We start from the raw sequence: 21,571 nt of genomic DNA, 5'->3' as shown, positions 1-21,571 counted from the left end.
AGTTAATTCCTTTATCCTTTAAAATCCAGCCTATATATTTATTGTTCTATAACAACTGGTTACTTAGTCTTCTAATTTTGAAACATTTTTAAATTACAGGATTTTCACAACTGCAAACAGAAATAATGAAAAACTGATCCTAGTTAAGTGTTGAGAAGATGTTGCATCATCTTTGAACTCATAGTAATGAAGCAACTTGAAAGATAACTGTTAACACATACAGGTCCACACAATAAATCCTAATTCCAGTGTTTTGCATTCTTATCAATAAGAATACAGCGTACGCAGGATTTAGATCCAAACAGCAGAATTTTTTTCTTTTTTCATATGAGAACGAAACACTTGCAGCTTTCTTCAACTAAAATGGACCGTTTTGGGGAGCACTCAACTCTACAGGTCTTGATACAGATCTTGAATTGGCAGTTAGTTTATTCTTCAATAGATCATAAAGCCAAATTTTTATCTACAGTTCATTCTATACATACAGATAGATTAAAGAAAAACTATTCCCGTCACCACCCCAAGCAAAAATCAGTGAAGTTCAGAATTCTCTTATTTTTTTCATTCAACTTTATCAATGCCTCCTGAGTGGGCCTCCAGCCCACCAGTGATTATTTATTTCTGAAACAAAGAAAATGGTTCACTTGCATTTTTGTGTAAATGAGTGAAAAATGGCTCAACTTTAAAATTACTAACTTGGCATAGACAGAGGCCTCCCAGACGAATGCGTGATTTGTTAAGTGCAGGATGCTGTCTTAACTGATATCTTTGCAAAACTTGACTGAAATAAATGGAGCTGTACAAAGTGAGAGTCAGAGCAGAAAAAGTCTGGAAACAACCAACTTAGAAATAGCAAAGAGTATGTCTCTATAGCTCAATGCAGTGTCACACAGAGATGTACCTAAGCTAGCCCTGAACAAGTTAACGCAGATACTAGAAGCAGTATAGTCTCATAAAAGCTACTTAGCCTGGTTGGACTGCTATGTGTGCATGAGTATACTGCTTCTGTTACTCAGGCTAGTTTGTTCTACGCTAGTTCTGGCATCTCTGCACAGTACAGTATTTTGCCAGGTGGACATATGCAAAGTTAATAACATCTGAAAATGAGCATGGACAGTAGGTCTTTTTAATAATGTTTTAAACACATACAGGCAATTGCTTGTATCAGCACATATGAACTCACATACCTAAACAGAAACGGAGAGGCAAAGAAAAAAGACTTAACTGTAGTCAGTGTTTCTCCACCTAACTGATGATTATCAAAATGTATCCCTCTGACCACAGAATCCCTTTCCTAAAAAAAAGTAAATTAAAAAGTGTAGTATATAAAGGGGATTCAGACTTCCAGTCAGGTGCCCTTTCATAACTAGCTGAAGTGGTCCTAACACTTGTTTTACATCCTGTTAAAGAATTCCCTCACCCCATGCTTCACTTTATGTGCACCACACCTTCAAGCTACATTTATATTTTTCTTTTAATATAATGATGTTCATTCATCAATGTTTCTCTTACATGCAAAATGGACAAATGTATATAAATCAGCTTGTTGGTGCCCTTCTTCTGTCCACTTTTCTTCTCTCCAAATGCAGACATTCACATAATACCCTGAAACAATTAACCTGCTCTGTTCCCATGTAATCAAATACAACTGCTTTGACTCAGGCATTCAAGATTCAGCAAAAGAAAACATGTAGGGTTGTAAGTAACTCTTTCACATGCTGAAGGCACAACAATATACAAAAGGTTTTTTTCAAATATATTTTGGCCATTTCAGACAAATATCACTCAAATTTTACTGTAACTTAGAATTTTATGGAGACAAATATTAAGCTAGGCTAAAACTGTCCTCTGATTTTTCCATGCATCCCATTTCTTTCATGTTATTGGCATTATTTGTTCAGGTTTCAATTCCAAAGTGTCTCTCTTCCTGTGACGCTTTGCATGTCACTGGGACATAAGCACTTTCAATAATAGTCAGTGCTGTGTTGCAATGGTGTAAGTAGGGGTGGGTGAACCAGGCATCAGCCCCAGGCACCGACTTGGAGTATGTGGATGGCAGCTGCCAGGGAAGCTTTGCTTTGGCAGCAGCGGCAGCAGCCCTGTGCCACAGGAGGGTGGAACAGCAGCAACCAGTAACAGGCTACTGGGTCTTTGGAACCTACAGCAGGTAAAACTAACCAACTTGGCCATTTCACTGGCTCTTCTGGCAGGGTTTTGCCTGAGGTATTAAACCTATTAATTACACCTCTGCTGTGCTGCATATAAAAGTAAAGGCAGTCCCTGCCCTTAAAGCTTAGAATCTAAGCACTCAACACAACGGTGACATGAAATGTTTGCTTGCTTACAAGTTTACAACAGTCAAGTCCAAGGGACAAATCTCAACACAGTCCCCCTATTATGTGCCTGCAGTGCTTAAGCCCAATTTCATCCCACAAAACACATAAATTAGTCTCTGGTCTCTTCACTGGCACATCTGTCAGGGAGGCAACATTTTCTCTGGTGTCTCTGTATGATGCCAGCGCCCCTTCCCAGGTGAGGAACTTCTTATGGGAACCATAAAAGGACTGAACAACTCCGATTTCTCAAAAACAGCCACACAGCCCAGTAGCCTTGAAGTGGGATCTAGGAGGGTAACAGGTTCTCAGCACCCCCTTTCAGTTTTCTTATTTTAGTGGTACAGAAGCTCTCTGATGACATCTTCTGCCTCCGAAAAAAAGGGAGGCAGGGATGTAGGGGGGATTGTGCATAGCAGAGGACTGGGAAGGTACAAAGTAGCTAAGGCTGCTCTGCAGCAATAAACAAACAGGTTGAAGGGTACAGTACTTGGTATCTTATTCAAGTTACAGAGCTTCAGAGAAACAGTAAGAGAAAGACACAAACAGATCTTTCTTCTTTCCAACGAGACATTTTAATCTTCCAGGCATCAACAGGCTGGATACAAAATACAGAAGCCCTTCAGCAGCAGAAACCTCAGCAGTCTCTTCCAACCCCTCTATCGATGGGCTTTATACAAGTGTTTTAAATCAACCTTTGCCTACAACAGTTTCCTGGAGGTTTTGTGCCAAACTGAACCTAGTATGTGTCTGGTAAGTTTTTCAAGCTCTGGTATCATGAGTGCATGGAAACTTAAATGTTTAAATAAATGTTAAAATAGACATAAAATAATTCTTTACTGGGCAGAAAAATAGACAAGATGACTCACTAAGTGTCTTTCCATTTTTAATTTCAGTGAGTTTGTGGTTCTTGCAACAGCCACTAGACAGGTGTTGGCTGAAATAACAATAAGTGGGAAAGAAAGATCTGAGAACTCACTGTAAAACTCTGTCTTCATATAAAGAAGAGATAGTTGAAACTGCTTGCATATGCTAACCTTGAGCCCCTCCTAGTTTTCAAAGATATCAAGCTTAGAAAAGAGAATAGGGCAAATTATCATGCATAGTGCCTATGCAGAAACCTACCATCCTATATAAATACTCCTTCACAAAATCAGATAAAAGAAAAGTTTATCAAACAGGGCACTGACATGACTTCACATATGTTACCATAACTAAGCTTCACAACACCTCTTTGCTGTTTATACCCATTAAACAAGATAAAACAATTTCCTCCTAAGTAGTGTTAATAGTTCCATGTACTTCATTGAAATACCTTGCCTCAAGACTGAAAAAAGTTCTGCAAGTACCTGGAGCATGCATTTATCTACACTTAATGCAAACAATCAGTGCTTGCAAGGACATAGCACTGTCAGTGCTGTTGCATTAACAGCCCCAAGCTCCCCTCCTTTCCAAGGCTTTTTTAAATAGTCTCTCTAAGGGCTGCTATTAGAAGCCTTGAAAATGAGGGGAGATATCAGCCATAAAACTGACTACTAGCTTCTATTTTATTCAAGGCTTTTGATAACAGCTTTTTGACAATTGCTTCCCTTTCTCTATTTCTGGCACAGTTTGGTTTCAAAGCAGACACCTACAGTTAAAATGCAAAGAACAGGAATACATTGTTACAAAGTAAAGAGTGGGGCTGAAAGATGCTGTGAACTTAAGCAGTCTATGCACTTAAGTGATATGCAGAAGCCAGTATTTGTTACAATAGAACCAACAGGGAACAAATTAAACTGCCTCTGTTGTTACCAACTGGCTAGCCTTGGCAGGGAATACTGCGGTCAGGGTAAGAATTTAGGGCTGAGACTCTGTTGCACTTTATGCCATTTTTGTGCCCTGCCAATCCTGGACAACTATAGGACCTTTCTATATTAAGTGTCTTCAGTTACTCCAGGAACAATACCTGGCACTGCATACCATATGCCCACCCATACAATCTCCAGACCTTGCCCTTTGTACCATGGTTTAGGACAGCAGTTGACAATGACCACAAGCCGGAATCACCCCACTCAGGCAGACTGTGCTGGGACCTGGCCACTGTCGCTGCCACCGCCATTGCTACTTCTTCTGACCTCTCGGCCAAGTCATGGGGTGCTGTAAGCACCCCCTTCCGCTTGCCTGTGGCACAGCACAGGCAAAACCCCCCATAGGCAAAGGCCCTCACCACTGGTGAAGCCCCCCCAGCTCTATGGGCTGGATCCAGCGGCTCTGTAGGCCAAATCTCACCCACAGGTCATAGGCTGAAAACCCGTGGTTTAGGAAGAAATCATCAGAAGGCTGCCCTATGACTGCTTTCCAAAGTGTCTGTGCTGGAAACGCTCTTCAGCAGCCAGAAATGGATCTTAAATGCTCAATACTCCTTAATGCCAGTCAAGCCTTTTTATCTGGTTAGAGTTGGGGTGAATATTTTATACTGAAGTCTAGCAACTTGAACAGACTATTCATCTTCATGTAATCATTCATGGAACACGTATATTTTAATAACTAATTAAATTATTTGAATCTATTGTACTGTTGATTAACTGGAAGAAATGTTGCACACTGCAAGTTTTTTTTCTGGAACAGAACATAAAGTTATGTGTTTACATAAAGCTATCTGTTTCTATGTATACTATAAACAGTTCACAAGTGAGGAAGTGTGGTGTAGGAAGAAAAGAAATGCAACTGAAAACTTCTGAGTTCTGTGACAGTGGCCAAGCCTTTTAGCAACTCTATTTTGTAGTTTGCCTTTTTGCTAGAATGGATTTAAAAAAGCTTACCTTAGTAAATTATTATTGGAATGGAACTCTGAGACCTCCAAGCACAAATGCAAACTTCTATTACTTTGGGAGGTAATATTTTCATGTTGAATAAGGACAGTCTATTAATTAATAAATGGCAGTGAATGTGAATTTACATTTCTGACTGTTCTGCTGAGTGTATTTCACCAACTCTAAAAGGTTCAGAACATGAACATTTAGAAAATATTAGAACTCCATTGCATGCTAATCTTTAACTGGTTATTGAAATTAGTAGTGTTTTCTACTATTAATGGGTGTAATCCATTAATTTAATAATACCAATTATTTTAACTTTTCCTAGAATAGGAATACTTTATTATGTTTTTTAAAGCTTATTTTCCTAAGAAAGGTGCCTTTAGTCCAGTGGATAGCATGTTGGTTTAATTTTTAAAACCCAGAAATCAGAATGTCATCATGTTTTCATTCTGTGAAAGAAAGTTTTCATGAATTTCACACTGGAATCATTCAAAGAGGTTATTGTGCTTCTGTGGTCCTCAGCAATAGGTAACTCTGGGGCAATTTTAGAGAAACTTCCTCCCTTCAGTTTTGGATATGATTGCTTTCAAATTGCTGTAGATTTGCCAAGCCTCACTCAGTTTGGATCCATTTTTAAGGCAGTTTTGAGAGTGTCTTAATGCTGCTGAAGAAGAAGTTTGCAAATGTGTTTCAAAATGAGACATTCACAAACTTATTCCTAATTTGGGAGTTCAAAACCGCCTTCCTTGAAACCACCCCAATAGGTCTGCAACTCAGAGAAGCAGCAACAACAGCTCTATAGACAGACATGGGATGTTAGGTTTAAATTAGGATTACAGGGGAATGAAGGGTTAGAAAGGAATGAGAAGTGCTAGACAGAAGTATTAAGAGCAGAGTTAGCTTGAGGTATCCAGGTAGACCTGGCGAGGGGGAATCGAGAGTCTGAAGAGACTGGGTTGGTAAATCAATACGGTTTGAAAGGGAAGAAATAGAGTTACATAGGTCACCTGGGAAAGATTTGCTGGGACACACACACAAAAGAACTGAAATGTAAGTCATAAGGTTTTATTAGAAATGAAGAAAATTACATGAGGAATGAAGGGATATAGCCTATATGGAATGAAAAGGGGGTTCAATAAGGTGCTAATACTAATCCAGTTACATACAGCACTTTTCATCCAAAAGAATTGTCCAGAATCAGAGATAACATTAAAGGCCAGAATCAGAGATGACAGTAAAGGTGACATAAGTTAAACGTCAGCAAACCTCGCAGTGTAGTGTAATTTACACACCAAAGAGGCTCTAGCAAGACAGGACGGTAACAGAGTGAGAAACTAGCACCTGAGTGTTAGGTTTAAGACAGAGTGCCGGGGTGGACCTTCTTTATCTTACAACTTCTGGTTTGTTGCTTGTCCTGCTATCATGGCCCTTTCTATGGTGTCGGCCAATAAGCAGTATTAGCTTTCTAATGTGTAACAGTCATCATCGCCTATATTACTTCTCAATTTGCCCATATTCAAAAGTTTCTTATAGGAAGGACAAAAACTGAACAATTAATCATTTAACAAGTCCAAGGTGATAGCTTCAGCGTTCTTACCAAATTCTAGTTGGGGTAATTATAGTGCGTCTAACACAATTTTCCTCATCTGTTTCAACTGAAAACAGTTTTATTTCTTTGGGGTTTGTCCTGCTGTATTTCAGTGCTTTGCCCTTTTAACAAGTTCCATGTCCCATCCCAAAAGCAGCCACAACCTAGTTGATAGGTAAATTTACACCCTTGTTATAAAGAACCAGTTATTATTCGATGACCACTTTGCAGTGAAGGCACTAACCTGTTGAAAAAGTCAGCTAAATCAGATATACAGAGTTTCACCTATCTCAAGGGAACCCCTTGATGCCATTGAGACAATGTAGGAAGACCTGCACTGCAGCTGTTTTCTAAATTCTAAGCACAGGGAGTATGGCTCATAAAAGCATGTATATCTAGAAAGCTGCTGGGCCCTAGTGATCACTGGTAGCACACTGACCTGCAAGTTATCATGGTCAGGTGCAAAATAAAGCAGCTCAGATGTTATTCTAGGTGCCAAAGCGATCCCTGGGTTCAGGGGACACAGAAAGATCATAAAGCCATCTTTGTCCCACTATACCAGGCACTATATTGCTAAGGTTTTCATTTGGAGTAGATATGAAGCAATTATTTTTTCTGCTTCCTAGTTGCCACTCTGTGGAAAAAGGTACAGGCCATACTGTAGCTATATTGCTTCTGGTCCCAGGGATGGTCATGGGCTACATTTTTGCACAGGAAGCAATATATCTGCATATTACTACCCCAGGGCTAATTAACCCAGCCTCTTGGCAGGACTGGTTTGTGTGAGCACAGTGCCAAGAAAACACAGCCATCCTAACTAGAACCAAAAGTGGTTACCATTCCAGAGATCTGCCCACAAACACCGACTGCTTTACCTGTGCAGTGTGGAAAAACGAGGGAATGGGGAATTGTATATGCAGTACCAACAGGGAATGGCGAATTATATATGCAGCTACCTTAATTGCTGGATGCAGTCCCTTCAGCTAGTCCACTGATATTTATAAAATACTACAGCTAATTCATTAAGCATTTGGAAGTTGCTTTTATTTCTGTGTTTGAAACAGCCCCATTTCATTTTTGTCAGAATTTCACAAACGTTTCATGCGTTACCAACACCACTCGTGAAAGTTCCCATTTTTGGCCAGGAAAAAAAAAAAAAATCACAACTTTTTTTGTGGGGTTGGTAAACAGGTCAATGTCAAGATAGCGACAAAAAAACATAAAAAAAGAAACACCTCCAAGAAAGTATCCTGTATTTCAGGACAATTTCATGTTATTGGATAAAGGCTAATTTCCATGTGTGCACGTGCACCCACACACCCAGCACCTTTTAATGTTTTCTTTTTGGGATACAGCCATTTACACACATGCATGCAGGCACGTCCGTGCGCGTGCACACACACTGACAGCACCTTTTAATACTTTCCTTTTGGGATACAGCCATTTCCACACACACACTCATAGGTGGATCCAGGGGGGCTGCAGTAGTGCAGTTGCACCCCCCTTTTATTCCTGCTTCACCCAAAGTTTAAAACCAACTGGCTGGCAGTGGCAGCAGTATTTCTAGTCAGGAAGCAGTGAGAGCATCAACTGAATTCATGGCTTATTAAAATCTACCTGATTCCAAAAACTCTACATCCCACAGGTTTTAACGGACCCTCTCTCCTTTTTAAAGGTCTTGATGCTCCACCAATCAAGCTGGCCTTTTTTCTCCAATCCTGTGGTCTGTTAACTGATCCTGGTAAGGAAGCTCCTATTCCACAACCCCCAGAGTGTTTTTAACTCATTCCAGTGAAGTTATATTCGTTGTTTTGCTTGGATGTTAAACTGTATTATACAGTCCCAGGCCCTTGGACTTATTAGTAAAGTTTTGTAGTTTCTTCTTGCCTTAAGAAAAATACATGCTGTGTTATATGGGATGATGCCACACACCAGCTGCATCCCCCCCTTTCAAAATCCTAGATCTGCCCATGTGCTCCCACAGACCGGATATTTTTGGGGGGGGGATGAGGCCATTTACACACACACATTTTAATACTTTCTTTTTGGGATACAGCTATTTCCACCCACACTAGGATGGTATCTTTGGATACTTTCTTTTTGGGATAAGGCCATTTCCACACACATAAGGCACACACGCACACAATATGACAGTGCCTTTTGATACTTTCTTTTTGGGATAAGGGCATTTCCACACACGTGTGTACAGGCACACACAGATATATATTGCACTATCCCATTATCTTTGGAAACCTTCCTTTTGAGATTAAATCATTTTCACACACACTCATTGCATAGACACACATGCACATGCATGCACACACACACGTGCACTTACCTCCACGCACACACACCCATGCTCACACACACACACCTGCGCTCACCTGCATGCACACACACACGTGCGCTCACCTGCATGCACATGCATACACTCCCATGCTTACACACACGCCTGTACTCACACGCATGCACACACCCACTCATGAACACACACTCTCACTCCCATGCTCACACGCATGCACACACACACACGCACTCACCTGCATGCACATGCATAGTTCTGTGCTTAGACACATGCCTTGCACTCACATGCACGTGGTCTCACTCCCACGCTCACACACTTCCACGCACTCACATGCATACACGCTCACTCCCACGCTCACACACACACACTCACCTGCATGCACGCACACTCACGTGCACCCACAGAAAGCTGCAGGCACCTGCAAGCAAAGGAGCCGGCGCCCAGAAGCGCGCTGGGGGCGGCGGGACTGGCGGCAGCTCCCTTGGGGGCGGCGGGGCAGGCACCGGCGGTGCCGGGGGGCCGTGGCTGCAGAGCGGGGCCGGGGCCGCGGACACGCGGGGAAGGGCGCGGGGGGCGCTCACCGGCTCCCTCGGCGGTGACGATGGCCTCGGGCGAGATGCAGACGCCGCGGTCGTAGACGGGCAGGTCCTCGCAGGCCAGGCTCTCGGGCCAGGCGTGGCGGTACTTGATGAGCACGGGCTCGCAGCCGGCCCGCGCGCGCTCGCACACCGACTTGCAGGGCTTGATGGGCTCGTGCTGGAAGTCGATGGTGCAGATGGGCGCGTACATGGCGCACAGGAAGAAGAGCAGGTCGGCGCTGCACTGCGTGCCCAGCAGCCCCTCGAACTGCTCGATGGCCAGGATGGCGTTGGCCTGCGTGCTGTGGTGCAGGTGGTTCGGCATCTTCGTCATGTTCCAGGGCAGGGACTTGCACAGCGGGATGCGCACGGGCTCGCAGGCCGCGCCCCGGGCCGCCGGCGCCAAGCCCAGCGCCAGCGCCAGCGCCAGCCCCAGCGCGGCCGGCGGCGGCATCTCCCGGCCCCTGCCCGCCGCCCGCCGCCGCCCGCTCCTGCCGGCCCGCTGCGGCTCCAGGGCCTGCCCCGGGCGGCAGCGGCGGGGCCGACGGCGCCTCACGTGCTGCCCGGGGAGCTGCGGGCTGGACGTGAACTTGGCGGGGGGACGGCGGCGGCGGCAGCGGCTCCGCACTGAGCCTCTGTGGCGGCTCCGGCTCCTTTTCACAAGTTTCCCACCTCCCGGCCGCGGCTCCGGCCCCTCCTCCGGCAGTGCCAGCCCGCCCGGCCCCTCGCCCCTTGTCATGTGCGGGGGGCGGGGGGGAAGGCGCTGACCCGAGCTCCCGGCGCTGTCACGCGCCCCTCTGCCGCCTCCCCGAGCAGCAGCCCCGTGGGGGCGAGGCGGGCGGGGCCCTGCGCTGCCGGGACCCCCCCCGGGACGCGAGCAAGGGGCCGGGGGGGTCGTGCGCGGCCTCCCCCGCCGGGCTCGGGGCTGCCCCGCCTTCACCTCGCGGTCCGTCCCCTCCCCCCGCGGGAGCCGTGCCCCGCGCCCCTGCCCTCCAGGGCACGGGAACACGGCGAGCGGAGCTGCCTGCGCTCCTCCCCTCCCGCCGACCGCCCGCGGGCCAGCGGAGGAGATGCCGCCGGCTGCCGGGGGGGGGATACCCCGAGAGAAGCTCACATCACCGGAGGGGGACACCGCTCCCCGCAGCAGAGCCCCGGCCCGACAGGAAATCACCCCTGCTCCGCCACTGCAACATGCCTTTGTTTTAACCCCGCCGGTCCGCACAGCTGATCCGCCAGCGCCAAACACACACACACTCGCTCGCTCGCTCTCTCTCACACACCCTTATCTACACACTGCCTTATCCACACACACACAACCATACACCTTCTGCTCACCCCCCGTATCTTCACATACACACACCTACAAACATATACCCTCTGCTCCCACACATACACAGAGCCTATCTACACACACACACATACTTTCTGCATGTGATCTCTCTCACTCACTGACTCTCGCTCGCACACACACACACACCCCTTATCTGTTTCTGGTCATGGATTTGAGGTGTCACATGGAACTCAGATAACTAGCTCCCACTAGAAACCACCCCCCCAAACGTGTTGAGTTTGGAATAGGGAATCAAGTGTTTGTGTTTAAATGAAGTGAATTAAATGCAATGGGATTTGTGGGTACAGCTGTCTAGGCAGATTGTCAATCTAAACCAGGCGTGGGGTGGGGGAAAAAACATTAGCCCTCCAGTTAGGGTAGAAAAAAGAAAATTCTAGTGTTAAAACACCCCCCCCCCACACACACACACACACACCTTCTTAAACTTGATTTTGGGGTCCTCAGCAAAAGTAGCATTTTCAGCAGAAATAGGAGCTACAATTACTTACTTCCATGTGTCAACTTAAAAAAAATCTTAATCCTTCAACTGTGTTTCTTAGCGAAGGACCTTTGTGTTTTGAATATATACGTTACAGCAGACAGCACAATAAATTAAAAAGGAAACTTGTATTTCTAATGAGGTAAATTGTAGTACACTAGGGTCATATATTTAGCTGCAAGTGTTTAAAATGATCCGAGTGAAAAAGTCCCTTCCAATTTTGAATGATGAGCATTTTTATAGTAGCGAGAAATCACAAATAAAAAAGCTGACAACTTCAAACAAATGTAAAAATTTAGCCTTAAACAAGTACAACGATAGTTTTGCTTTCATGAATGCAACATTAGAAAATATGTATACTGGTATTTGAATGGCGCCCTGATCAGTGATTTGACAAAGGGAGATCACATTCTCCGAGACTGATCTGATAAAAAAATAGTCCTAGAGGGATTTTCTCTTGTGTGCTTAGCAAACGGAGTTCTTTTGTACCATCTTAACACTGTTTCCAGTATTAAACATACCAAGCAACTGTTTGATCATGTAGTTGTTTCTCTTGTTTTGTGCAGCAGCATTGCTTCAATACCTTCCAGGACTGAACAAATCAAAATACTGACTGGAGAAGCATATTGTAAGAACTAAGTATGTGGGAACTGGAATGCAAATTTGAACAGCATGTGGAAACAGAACGTTATTTGTGAAGTTGAAATCCTAGATCCCAATCCTGGAAAGACTTATACATGTGATTAACTTCACAATTAAGGGAGGGGGGTGGGGAGTATCACTGATTCATTGAAATCAATGGCAAAATTCCCATTGGTTTAAACAAGACCATCATTCAACCCTGAGAATTCTCCCCAGGACTTCAGTGGACTACTCATGGTGTGCATAGTTAAGTAAGCACATGTCTTTGCAGGATCAAGGTCTAAGGGGATGTCTGTACCCAATTAGAGCAGATTACTATCTATTCTAAGCAGAACCTTACTGATGCATGCACAGCCACAGTAAAATGGCTAAGCCACTTCTTGTTTGGGAGGCAGAGGGTGCAGAGCAGTGTATTTCAGAATGTCACTGCCTGGCCTCACAATGTAACAACATAGACATGTCCTAATAGAATGAATTCTGACAGATTTATTCCTCTCTTATATGAGACATATATTGTAGAACTGACCCTGTAGGCTGAATTAGGTTTATGTATGTATTATTACATGTATAAATTAGATAATTAATTTAGTTCTCTTGACTTTTACAAACTGAGGGAAATGTAGTGTTAGTAAGAGATGCAAAACTTGAAAGGGGGAGGAAGGTCTTTATTGTCCTCAGGCCAGACCTTGTTCAGACGATGGAAATCTCTTAGTGTATCTTAACCCCATTCTGGAATAAGTACTTCTGTGGGTGAGAGCACAGTTCAGTCTCCATGAGCTGGACTTTCTGATGATACTGTTAACAAGAACACCAGTACAAAAGCAAGTGGACTGAAACCATTACATTATTTCACAAAGACCATCAAAAGGTACCTTTCAGTCACTAATGCCCTGACTGTGTGACCAAAGGTCCTAACCCTATTTCCATTGAAGCAGCAATGATACTCTAAATTTCAATAGGATCTGGCTGCTTACAGGGCAAGCCTCTGTGATGTGAACCAATTAGTTACTAGGATTTAGCTGCCTGCGAGTTGTTCTGTGAAATAACCAGATCCAAGAAGGTAGGGACCAGTTCCACTAGGAGCTCTGCATTTTGTAAGAGAAGACAAAAAGGCTCTTGACTTCATTAACATATATGTATGTTTACTGCTAGGCATCTGATTAGTCTCACTTGTTTTCAGTGGAGCTGCTCACATCCATAAATGCCTGTAAAACAGAAATTCCTATTAAGCAATTCAGCTTAAATGAATGTGTACAGTGGATTCAAATCTTATTTGACTCTCACCCTTATACTCACCTAAGATTTAGGAATTAGGGGGATTGAATTACTTTTGGACTGTAATAAGTTCAAATCCACACTTTATAATAAACTCCCTTCCATTTGGATGAGTGGCAACTTCTTTTCAGTCAGTGTGCTAGGGGCGATATCTTTTATTAGACCAACTAGACAGTTGCAAAAAAAAATTCTTTTTTATTTGCAGGCTTTCAAAGTACACACACCCGTCCTCAGGCATAAGAGAATGCAACGATTGTAAAATTGCTCCCAGGTAGAAATGAAAATTCATATTTCAAACTCCCCCCTCCCTAAGGTAAATCCCAATCACTTGTTTACTGAGCACTCTCTGTCTGTTGTTCATAGCTTTCAGCACCAAATGTTACAATCATACTGTACTTGCAGGTCACCTAGAATCCATGGCTTTACAATGGTTAAGGATGCAAGGACATGTTAAGAATATATCTATTTTTAAATCTTACAGTGGTGTAAGTGCTGTTGTAGCTGTGATGATCCAGAAATGATGTAAAAGGCAAGGATTTCTTAGGGTGATATCTTTTATTGGACCAAATGTCATTGGGATACCGTTTCAAATGTACAAGATTCTTCCTCTGGTCCATGAAAAGAAATCTTGCAGTCTAAGATAAATCTGTAATAGTTCTTCCCTACCTCTAGCAGAAGACAGGTTTAAAACTAACAAGAGAAAATACTTTTTATGCAGATCATAGTTAACTTGTGGAACTCAGTTCCATAGGAGGTTGTAGGGGCTGATAGTAAAGCCAGGTTAAAAAAAAACAAGATGACCATCAGCTGGCAAGCTTTATAATCAGCAGGCCAGAACAACCCATCTCAAATCTACAAGCTAGGTGGTTTCTGTGTCCATCAGCTGCAGGGCACGCAGCTGAGAGCTGTACCCTGGCCACAGCCACTTCTCTCTGACTCTGGCTCAGGTGCAAACAAAACTTTAAGCCAGAGGGGATATGCGCTTGGTGCCTTTGCTGCTTCTTTTCTCCCATTTCCCTCCACCCACCCCTCCCCCCAACTTCAGCACAGGCACAGTTAAAAGCTGCCCAGCTTTGGCTCAGTTCTCCTCTGGTATCTCTAAACCAATGGTATTCATATTCTCTCCTTCTAAAGCATCCACTGCTGCTGCTGTTGGGGACAGGATACTGGGCTAGATATACCACTGGTCTGACCCAGTATGGAACTTCTTATGTTCTTATGCTCTTGGGTCCATACACATAGTAAGAGACATAGTAAAGAGAGCTTAATAGACATAACAAAGGTGGGACAAAGGAAGGCATAACATCCCCATTGCACAGAGGGGGAGGTCAAGCACAGAGTAGTTAAGGCCAATTTCCAAAAGTGCACAGCACATATAACTGTTTCCCTCTTTTGTAAAGTTAACTATAACTATTGCAAAGGCAACTGGTGGCTGCAAAACTGGTTGGAAAATTTGGCCGCCTTTAGATGCTTAAATAATCTCTTGAAAAAGCTCAGTTCAAGTGAGAGCTGCCGAAGGATACAGAGGAAGTCTGTTGTCAGGCCAGGAACTGTACTCAAATCTCCTTTGGCCCAGTCTAGTGCCTTAACCAGGAGTCTCTCCCCTTACTTCTATGCTGAATTTCATAAAACAAAAGTGATAATTTAATTTCACATTTCCTAGCAGATTTACCTACTCATTTTTTGGAGTATATAGTTACTTGTGGAACTTCTGAAACTCGGTCCAAATATGCATGAAAATTAATGGACTTGATCCCATTGAATTTGGTGGGTATTGGCTCGACCCTTCTAGAGCTAAATTCTGAACTTAAACAAACATACCCAACTCCATTGGGAATTGCGCAGAAAAATGTTTGCTCCTTTTTTCCTATCTCCCAGTAAATTTTGACTTTTAGATTATAACATCTGCAGAGCAGGGGGGATCATCTGGCTGGATATACCAACTCATGTTTATCAAAATGCCTCATTCTGTTGTTCTGAAAGTCAATTAATTAAAACTTGATCTCTTTTTCATTCGAGTTTAGCTCTTCTGATGACACTGCATTCTTTTTTTTTTTTTAACCAGAAGTTGTACCGTAAATACTTTTTCAGTATGGCAAATGCTGACATCTGCATAAACTCAAAATAGTAACACATGTTCATATGTGATCTGTTTTAAAATCTTCCAACCTGTATGTGAAAATACTTGCAATTCATTTACTTTCAGAAAGTTTTTTTTTCCTTTCCTCTCCCCTCCCCCCTGCCTTTTTTTTTCTAACGAGCCCCATGTGCTGTGAAGCTGCTCAAAGTGATGAGTGTGCAGAATGTGCCAACCTGCAGTGTGTACACCAGCACTCTGCTTTTCCTCCAAAGAGTCTTTCCTCTCAAGATGCTCTGCTGCCAAAAGGATGGCAAGATTGCAACATGACAGGGCTGTTAGAGTTAATGGTCTGTCAGCATTTCCATTATAAATCAGTTTATACTTGGTCATAAAAATTCGCCTCAGGCCAAAACTTGGCAGACAGAGTCTGGTCACAGCCCCAAAACACATTTTACTTTTACATAATTTCTATACCTAAACATCTGCTGACTTGTTTCTTGTACTACAGAACAATTCAACCCCCAACGTCAGCTTTTGGTTGGGAAGGGTCTGTTAGGTAAGGGAAAAGAGCAAGAGGGAGACATTAAGTTTAACTCCCAAATGATTATATTCTATAAAAATTGCGCCTGCTGGATCCTGTCTGTCATCTGAATAAGTTGCTCTTGTATTCTAGAGAAAAAATTAAATAAGGCAAGAAAATTAATTTAAAAATAATCTATTTCCTGCCCACATAAATACAATTGCTGTAGAAAATAGAACCAATTTTTAAAATGAAAATGCATGTCCTCTTAGAGTTAGAGACACCAGGGATCTTCTGTTAAATGAATAAAGTGGTCAACTTAGCTCCTATCTGGTACTTTGCAACTGTGCAGCTAAAAGCACTTTATAATGAGACTAATATTGCAATTTTACAAGTGTAGAAACTGGTAGAGAAAGATGAAGCAGCTTCCATGTCACTCAGTAGGTCAGCTTCCAAGCTGGGAAAAAAACTAAGGTCTTCTGAGTCCCACTCCAGTAATTCATTGTACTTGGCCGTATGCCTTCCTCCATCCCAATCTGCACCCCAGGGTACTCAAGGAGCTGGCTAGCGTCACAGCCCAGCCCCTGGCACGGATCTTTGAAAAATCCTGGCGCTCTGGTGTAGTGCCCGAAGACTGGAAGAAGGCCAATGTGGTGCCGATCTTCAAGAAAGGGAGGAGAGTGGATCCGGCTAACTACAGGCCCATTAGTCTGACTTCTATCCTGGGGAAGATCTTAGAAAAGTTTATTAAGGAGGCCGTCCTTGAGGGACTGGCCCAGGCTAACATCCTAAGGGATAGCCAGCATGGGTTTGTTGCGGGTAGGTCTTGTTTGACCAAGCTCATTTCCTTCTATGACCAGGTGACCTATCACCTGGACAAGGGAGAAGAGATTGATGTCATATATCTTGACTTCAAAAAAGCTTTTGATCTGGTATCCCATGATCACCTCTTGGCCAAACTGGCCAGTTGTGGCCTTGGCTCCACCACAATCCACTGGCTGGGAAACTGGCTCCGTGGTCAGACCCAGAGGGTTGTAATCAATGGCAGTCACTCATCGTGGTGCCATGTGACCAGTGGGGTCCCTTAAGGCTCTGTCCTGGGACCCATCCTGTTCAACATCTTCATTAATGATGTGGACATTGGAGTCAGGAGTGGACTGGCCAAGTTCGCCGATGACACCAAACTTTGGGGCAAAGCATCCACGCCAGAAGATAGGCGGGTGATCCAGGCTGACCTGGACAGGCTCAGCAAATGGGCAGACGAGAACCTGATGGTGTTTAACACCGAAAAATGCAAGGTTCTCCACCGTGGGAGGAAAAACCTGCAGCTTCCTTATAGGCTTGGCAGTGCTACGTTGGATAGCATTACAGAAGAAAGAGACTTGGGGGTCATCATTGACCACAAGATGAACATGAGCCTGCAATGCGATGCTGCGGCTAGTAAAGCGACCAAAACGCTGGCTTGCATCCATAGATGCTTCTTGAGCAAATCCCGGGACGTCATTCTCCCCTTGTACTCGGCCTTGGTGAGGCCGCAGCTGGTGTACTGCGTCCAGTTTTGGGCTCCACAATTCAAAAAGGATGTGGAGAAGCTTGAGAGAGTCCAGAGGAGAGCCACGCGCATGATTAGAGGTCAGGAAAACAGATCTTACGATGACAGGCTGAGAGCCATGGGACTCTTTAGCCTGGAAAAGCGCAGGCTCAGGGGTGATCTGATGGCCACCTATAAGTTTATCAGGGGTGACCACCAGGATCTGGGGGAACGTTTGTTCACCAGAGCGCCCCAAGGGATGACGGGGTCAAATGGTCACAAACTCCTGCAAGACTGTTTCAGGCTGGACATAAGGAAGAATTTCTTTACTGTCCGAGCCCCCAAGGTCTGGAACAGTCTGCCAGCGGAGGTGGTTCAAGCACCTACATCGAACACCTTCAAGAGTAAATTGGATGCTTATCTTGCTGGGCTCCTATGGGCAGGGGGCTGGACTCGATGATCTCCCAAGGTCCCTTCCAGCCCTAATGTCTATGAAATCTATGAAATCCCTGTGAGTGTGAAGTCTTCCACCTGCAGAAGCATGGAGTCAGGGAAGACCAAATAAATAGTGCATACCTTCTTGGCAGAGCATATGCCTATAGTAATTCTCTAATCCTGCCCTAGACCAGCCAGGAGTGGCCAGTTGTTGCAAACTTGAATTGTCATTGCACTATGGTTAGGAATTCCTTCCTTGTCCCCTCAGTTTGTACTTCTCTTCATTGGAAAAGGATGCCTCACAATACAAAATAAGAATTTTATTACATAATTATAGATTCATTTTTGCCTCTCAGTGCCAGCTGAGGCACACCCCACACACTAGAGCCATCCCTACCAAGAGAGTTTCTTTTCCTTGCTGGGTTTTTGGTTGTAGCTGTGCTGGTCTAAGGACATAGGTAGGCAAGGTTCTTTGAGTAGATGTGATATCTTTTAGTAGACCAACTGTGCAGTTGAAAAAAAGTTCTTAGCAAGAATCTGGGCGCAATCACCCTTCTTTGGGCAGAGACTTCCTAGGCCAGAAGAAGTGTGATTGCACCCAAAAGCTTGCTAAGAACTTTTTCCAACTACTCAGTTGGTCTACTAAAAGATATCACATAGATTCATAGATGCTATGGTCGGAAGGGACCTCAACAGATCATTGAGTCTGACCCCTGCCTAGGCAGGAAAGAGTGCTGGGGTCAGATGACCTCAGCCAGATGCCTATCCAGCCTTCTCTTAAAGACGCCAAAGTAGGGGAGAGCACCACTTCCCTTGGAAGCCCATTTCAAATTTTGGCCACCCTTGCTGTGAAGAATTTTTTTCCTGATATCTAGCCTAAATCTGTTCTCTGTCAGTTTGTGACCATTGTTCCTTGTTAACCCAGGAGGAGCCCTGGTGAACAGAGCATCTCTGATCCCTGCTGTGTCCCCCTAATGAATTTGTAGGCAGCCACAAGATCACCTCTCAGCCTTCTTTTGCGGAAGCTGAAGAGGTCCAGGTCCCTCCATCTCTCCTCATAGGGCTTGTCCCATACACTCCTAACCATACGAGTGCCCTCCTCTGGAGCCTCTTGAGTCTATCAACACCCTTCTTAAAGTATGGCGCACAAAACTGGATGCAGTACTCCAACTGCGGTTTGACTAAAGCCGCATAGAGGGGAAGTGTCACCTCCTTGATTCTGTTTGTCATGCATCTGCAGATGCATGATAAAGTGCAGTTAGCTTTGCTGAGGATTTTGTCACACTGATGACTCGTGTTCATCTTGGAGTCCACTATGACTCCAAGATCCCTTTCCACTTCTGTGCTGCTGAGAAGATCACTTCCCAGCCAGTAGGTGTGCTGAATATTTTTGCATCCTAGGTTCAGCACTCTGTACTTGTTCTTGTTGTACTGCATCTTATTGCACACTTTTCTAACCTATCCAGGTCTGCCTGCAATTGTTCCTTACCCTCCGGAGTGTGCACTTCACCCCGCAATTTAGTATCATCTGCAAAGTTGGACAGAGTACACTTCAGACCCACATCCAAGTCACTGATGGAGGTATTGAAGAGTACAAGTCCAAAGACTGAACCCTTTGGGACCCCACCACCCACATCCTTGCAGGTCGATACCAACCTGTCTCCTACCACTCTCTGGGTGCAACTGCTAAGCCAATTTGCCACCCACCGGACCATGTAAACGTCTATATCACCGCTTCTTAATTTATTTATGAGAATGGAATGAGATACTGTATCAAAGGCCTTGCTAAAATCCAAGAAAATGACATCCACCTCTACTCCTGCATCTAAGCAGTTTGTGACCCTGTCATAAAATGAAACCAGATTGGTCAGGCATGATATACATGCTAAGAATCCATGCTAGTTTCCCTGTTGCCTTATTTTTCCCTTTGGATTCCCACAGATATGATCCTTCATAATCTTTTCAAAGATCTTTCCAAGGATGGAGGTGAGACTGACTGACCTGTAATTACTCAGATCCTCCTTCCTCCCTTTCTTGAAAATAGGGACCACGTTGGCCCTTTTCCAGTCCTCCGGGACCTGACCTGAGTGCCACGAGTGCTCAAACAGCCATGCCACTGATTCTGCTACGACACCGGCCAATTCCTTCAGTACTCTTGGATCATCCGGGCCTGCTGACTTAAACTCATCCAGTCCATCCAAGTGACTGCACCAAGTCAGCATTGACAGTTGGTGGGCTGCTGTCCCTCTGATGCCCATTAGGAGACTTATGTTGATCCCTGTTCAAGAACACTGAGGCAAAAAACTCACTGAATAGCTCAGCCTTGTCCCCCCTCTCTGTCACTAATTGTGCCTTCTTGCTCAGTAGGGGCCCTATGCTGCCCTGCGCCTTCCTTTTACTTCCTACATACCTAAAAAAAAGACTTTTTGTTGTCTTTAATTTGTGTTGCCTCAACACATCTACTCAAAGAACTTGCCTGCCCCTTTTCCTTGTCAATTTTTTTGTCATAACCTTTTTTCCCACCTTGCTTAGGGGTTTGGTCAAGCAAAGGCACCCCCTACCCAAACCTGGGCTTTGATCAAGTATCAGAGTAGGTTTCAGAGATCTGCTTATTTATACTAATTCTTGTTGCATGTGCTTTAATCAGAGAAATCTCCAACCTTGGCAGTTTTCAAAAGCAGTTTAGACAGATATTTAGCTGGAATAGTTTATTCAGGGATGATCCTGCCTTGAGCAGGGGGCTTGTGAGAACCCTTCCAGGCTACTTTCTTATGATCCTAAAATCAGGCTCTATCTACCCTGACAATTCATGGCTGTCATGCGTTGTAGTACCCACTTTATGCAGTTTAGCATTTAATTGCTCAGAAACATGATTCAGCTAGACCAGTTCATGCTTTTGAAGAATAGAAAACAGATGAAAACAAGGCGGCTGAATGATATGAAGCTGAGAATATCCATGCACTAAACATTGTATATTATATACATAAAAAAGAGACTGGGATACTTGTAATTAGAGCTGATGTAAACGAGCACATGTCTGAAACCTGCTCTACCTTGGTAGTTGGTTACAGCCCAGTCTTTGAAAAGCTTCAAAAGACTGGTTTGTCTGGCCAGACTTTCAGTTTGTCTCCACATTTTTAACAACAACCACCACAACAAATGTTTACACAATCAGAGTGAGAAGAGGTCTTACAAAAACAGCTAAAGGTGTGTGTGTAATGGGTATGCAAACATACACACACACACACACACACACTTTTTCTAAGAATTGGCTAAGGATTACGTGTAATGGAGTGCAGAAATACTTGAAGATAATTCAGCAAAGAGGGAAAGGAAATATTTTTCATAATTAACTGGTGTACAAGTAAGAGTAAGGGGATGAAGTCAAGAAAGGAAAAAGGCTGAATATACACAAATCCCTAACAGTGAAATCTTTTAGCTAGTGGAATAATTACCCAAGGGAAGGAATGAAGGGCCAGTCATTTGGCACATTTATATTTAGACTGAACAAAAAACACTAGTTAACCTAGAGTAGGAAAGTAGGTGACATAATGGGTCTTTTCTAACTCCACATTCCATTTATATGACTGGTTTTTCAAATGACTTACAGTGATCCCATAACAAGATAGGTTTTCTTTTATATTTTATTGATTA

At 44.0% G+C, this 21,571-nt stretch overlaps 1 protein-coding gene across 2 annotated transcripts in view; it reads right to left on the bottom strand.

Annotated features, from left to right (window-relative positions):
• FRZB (frizzled related protein) overlaps positions 1-11,012 on the bottom strand; it is a 46,938-nt gene extending 35,926 nt beyond the window's left edge. Inside the window, exon 1 of one of the 2 annotated variants that reach the window (XM_090045289.1) lies at positions 9,609-11,012. In XM_090045289.1, the coding sequence (XP_089901415.1) occupies positions 9,609-10,344 (736 nt within the window). In that variant the 5' untranslated portion in view covers positions 10,345-11,012. The remainder of the gene's footprint in view (positions 1-9,608) is intronic. The other variant, XM_090045288.1, reaches the window with a different exon arrangement.
• Positions 11,013-21,571: the final 10,559 nt, after the last annotated feature.

This window comes from Crocodylus siamensis, chromosome 4 (assembly GCF_052110815.1).
Source record: "Crocodylus siamensis isolate JL-2025a chromosome 4, ASM5211081v1, whole genome shotgun sequence".
NCBI lineage: Eukaryota > Metazoa > Chordata > Crocodylia > Crocodylidae > Crocodylus > Crocodylus siamensis.
The sequence above is the reverse complement of the archived record's forward strand: the minus strand, read 5'-3'. Positions and strand labels throughout refer to the sequence as shown.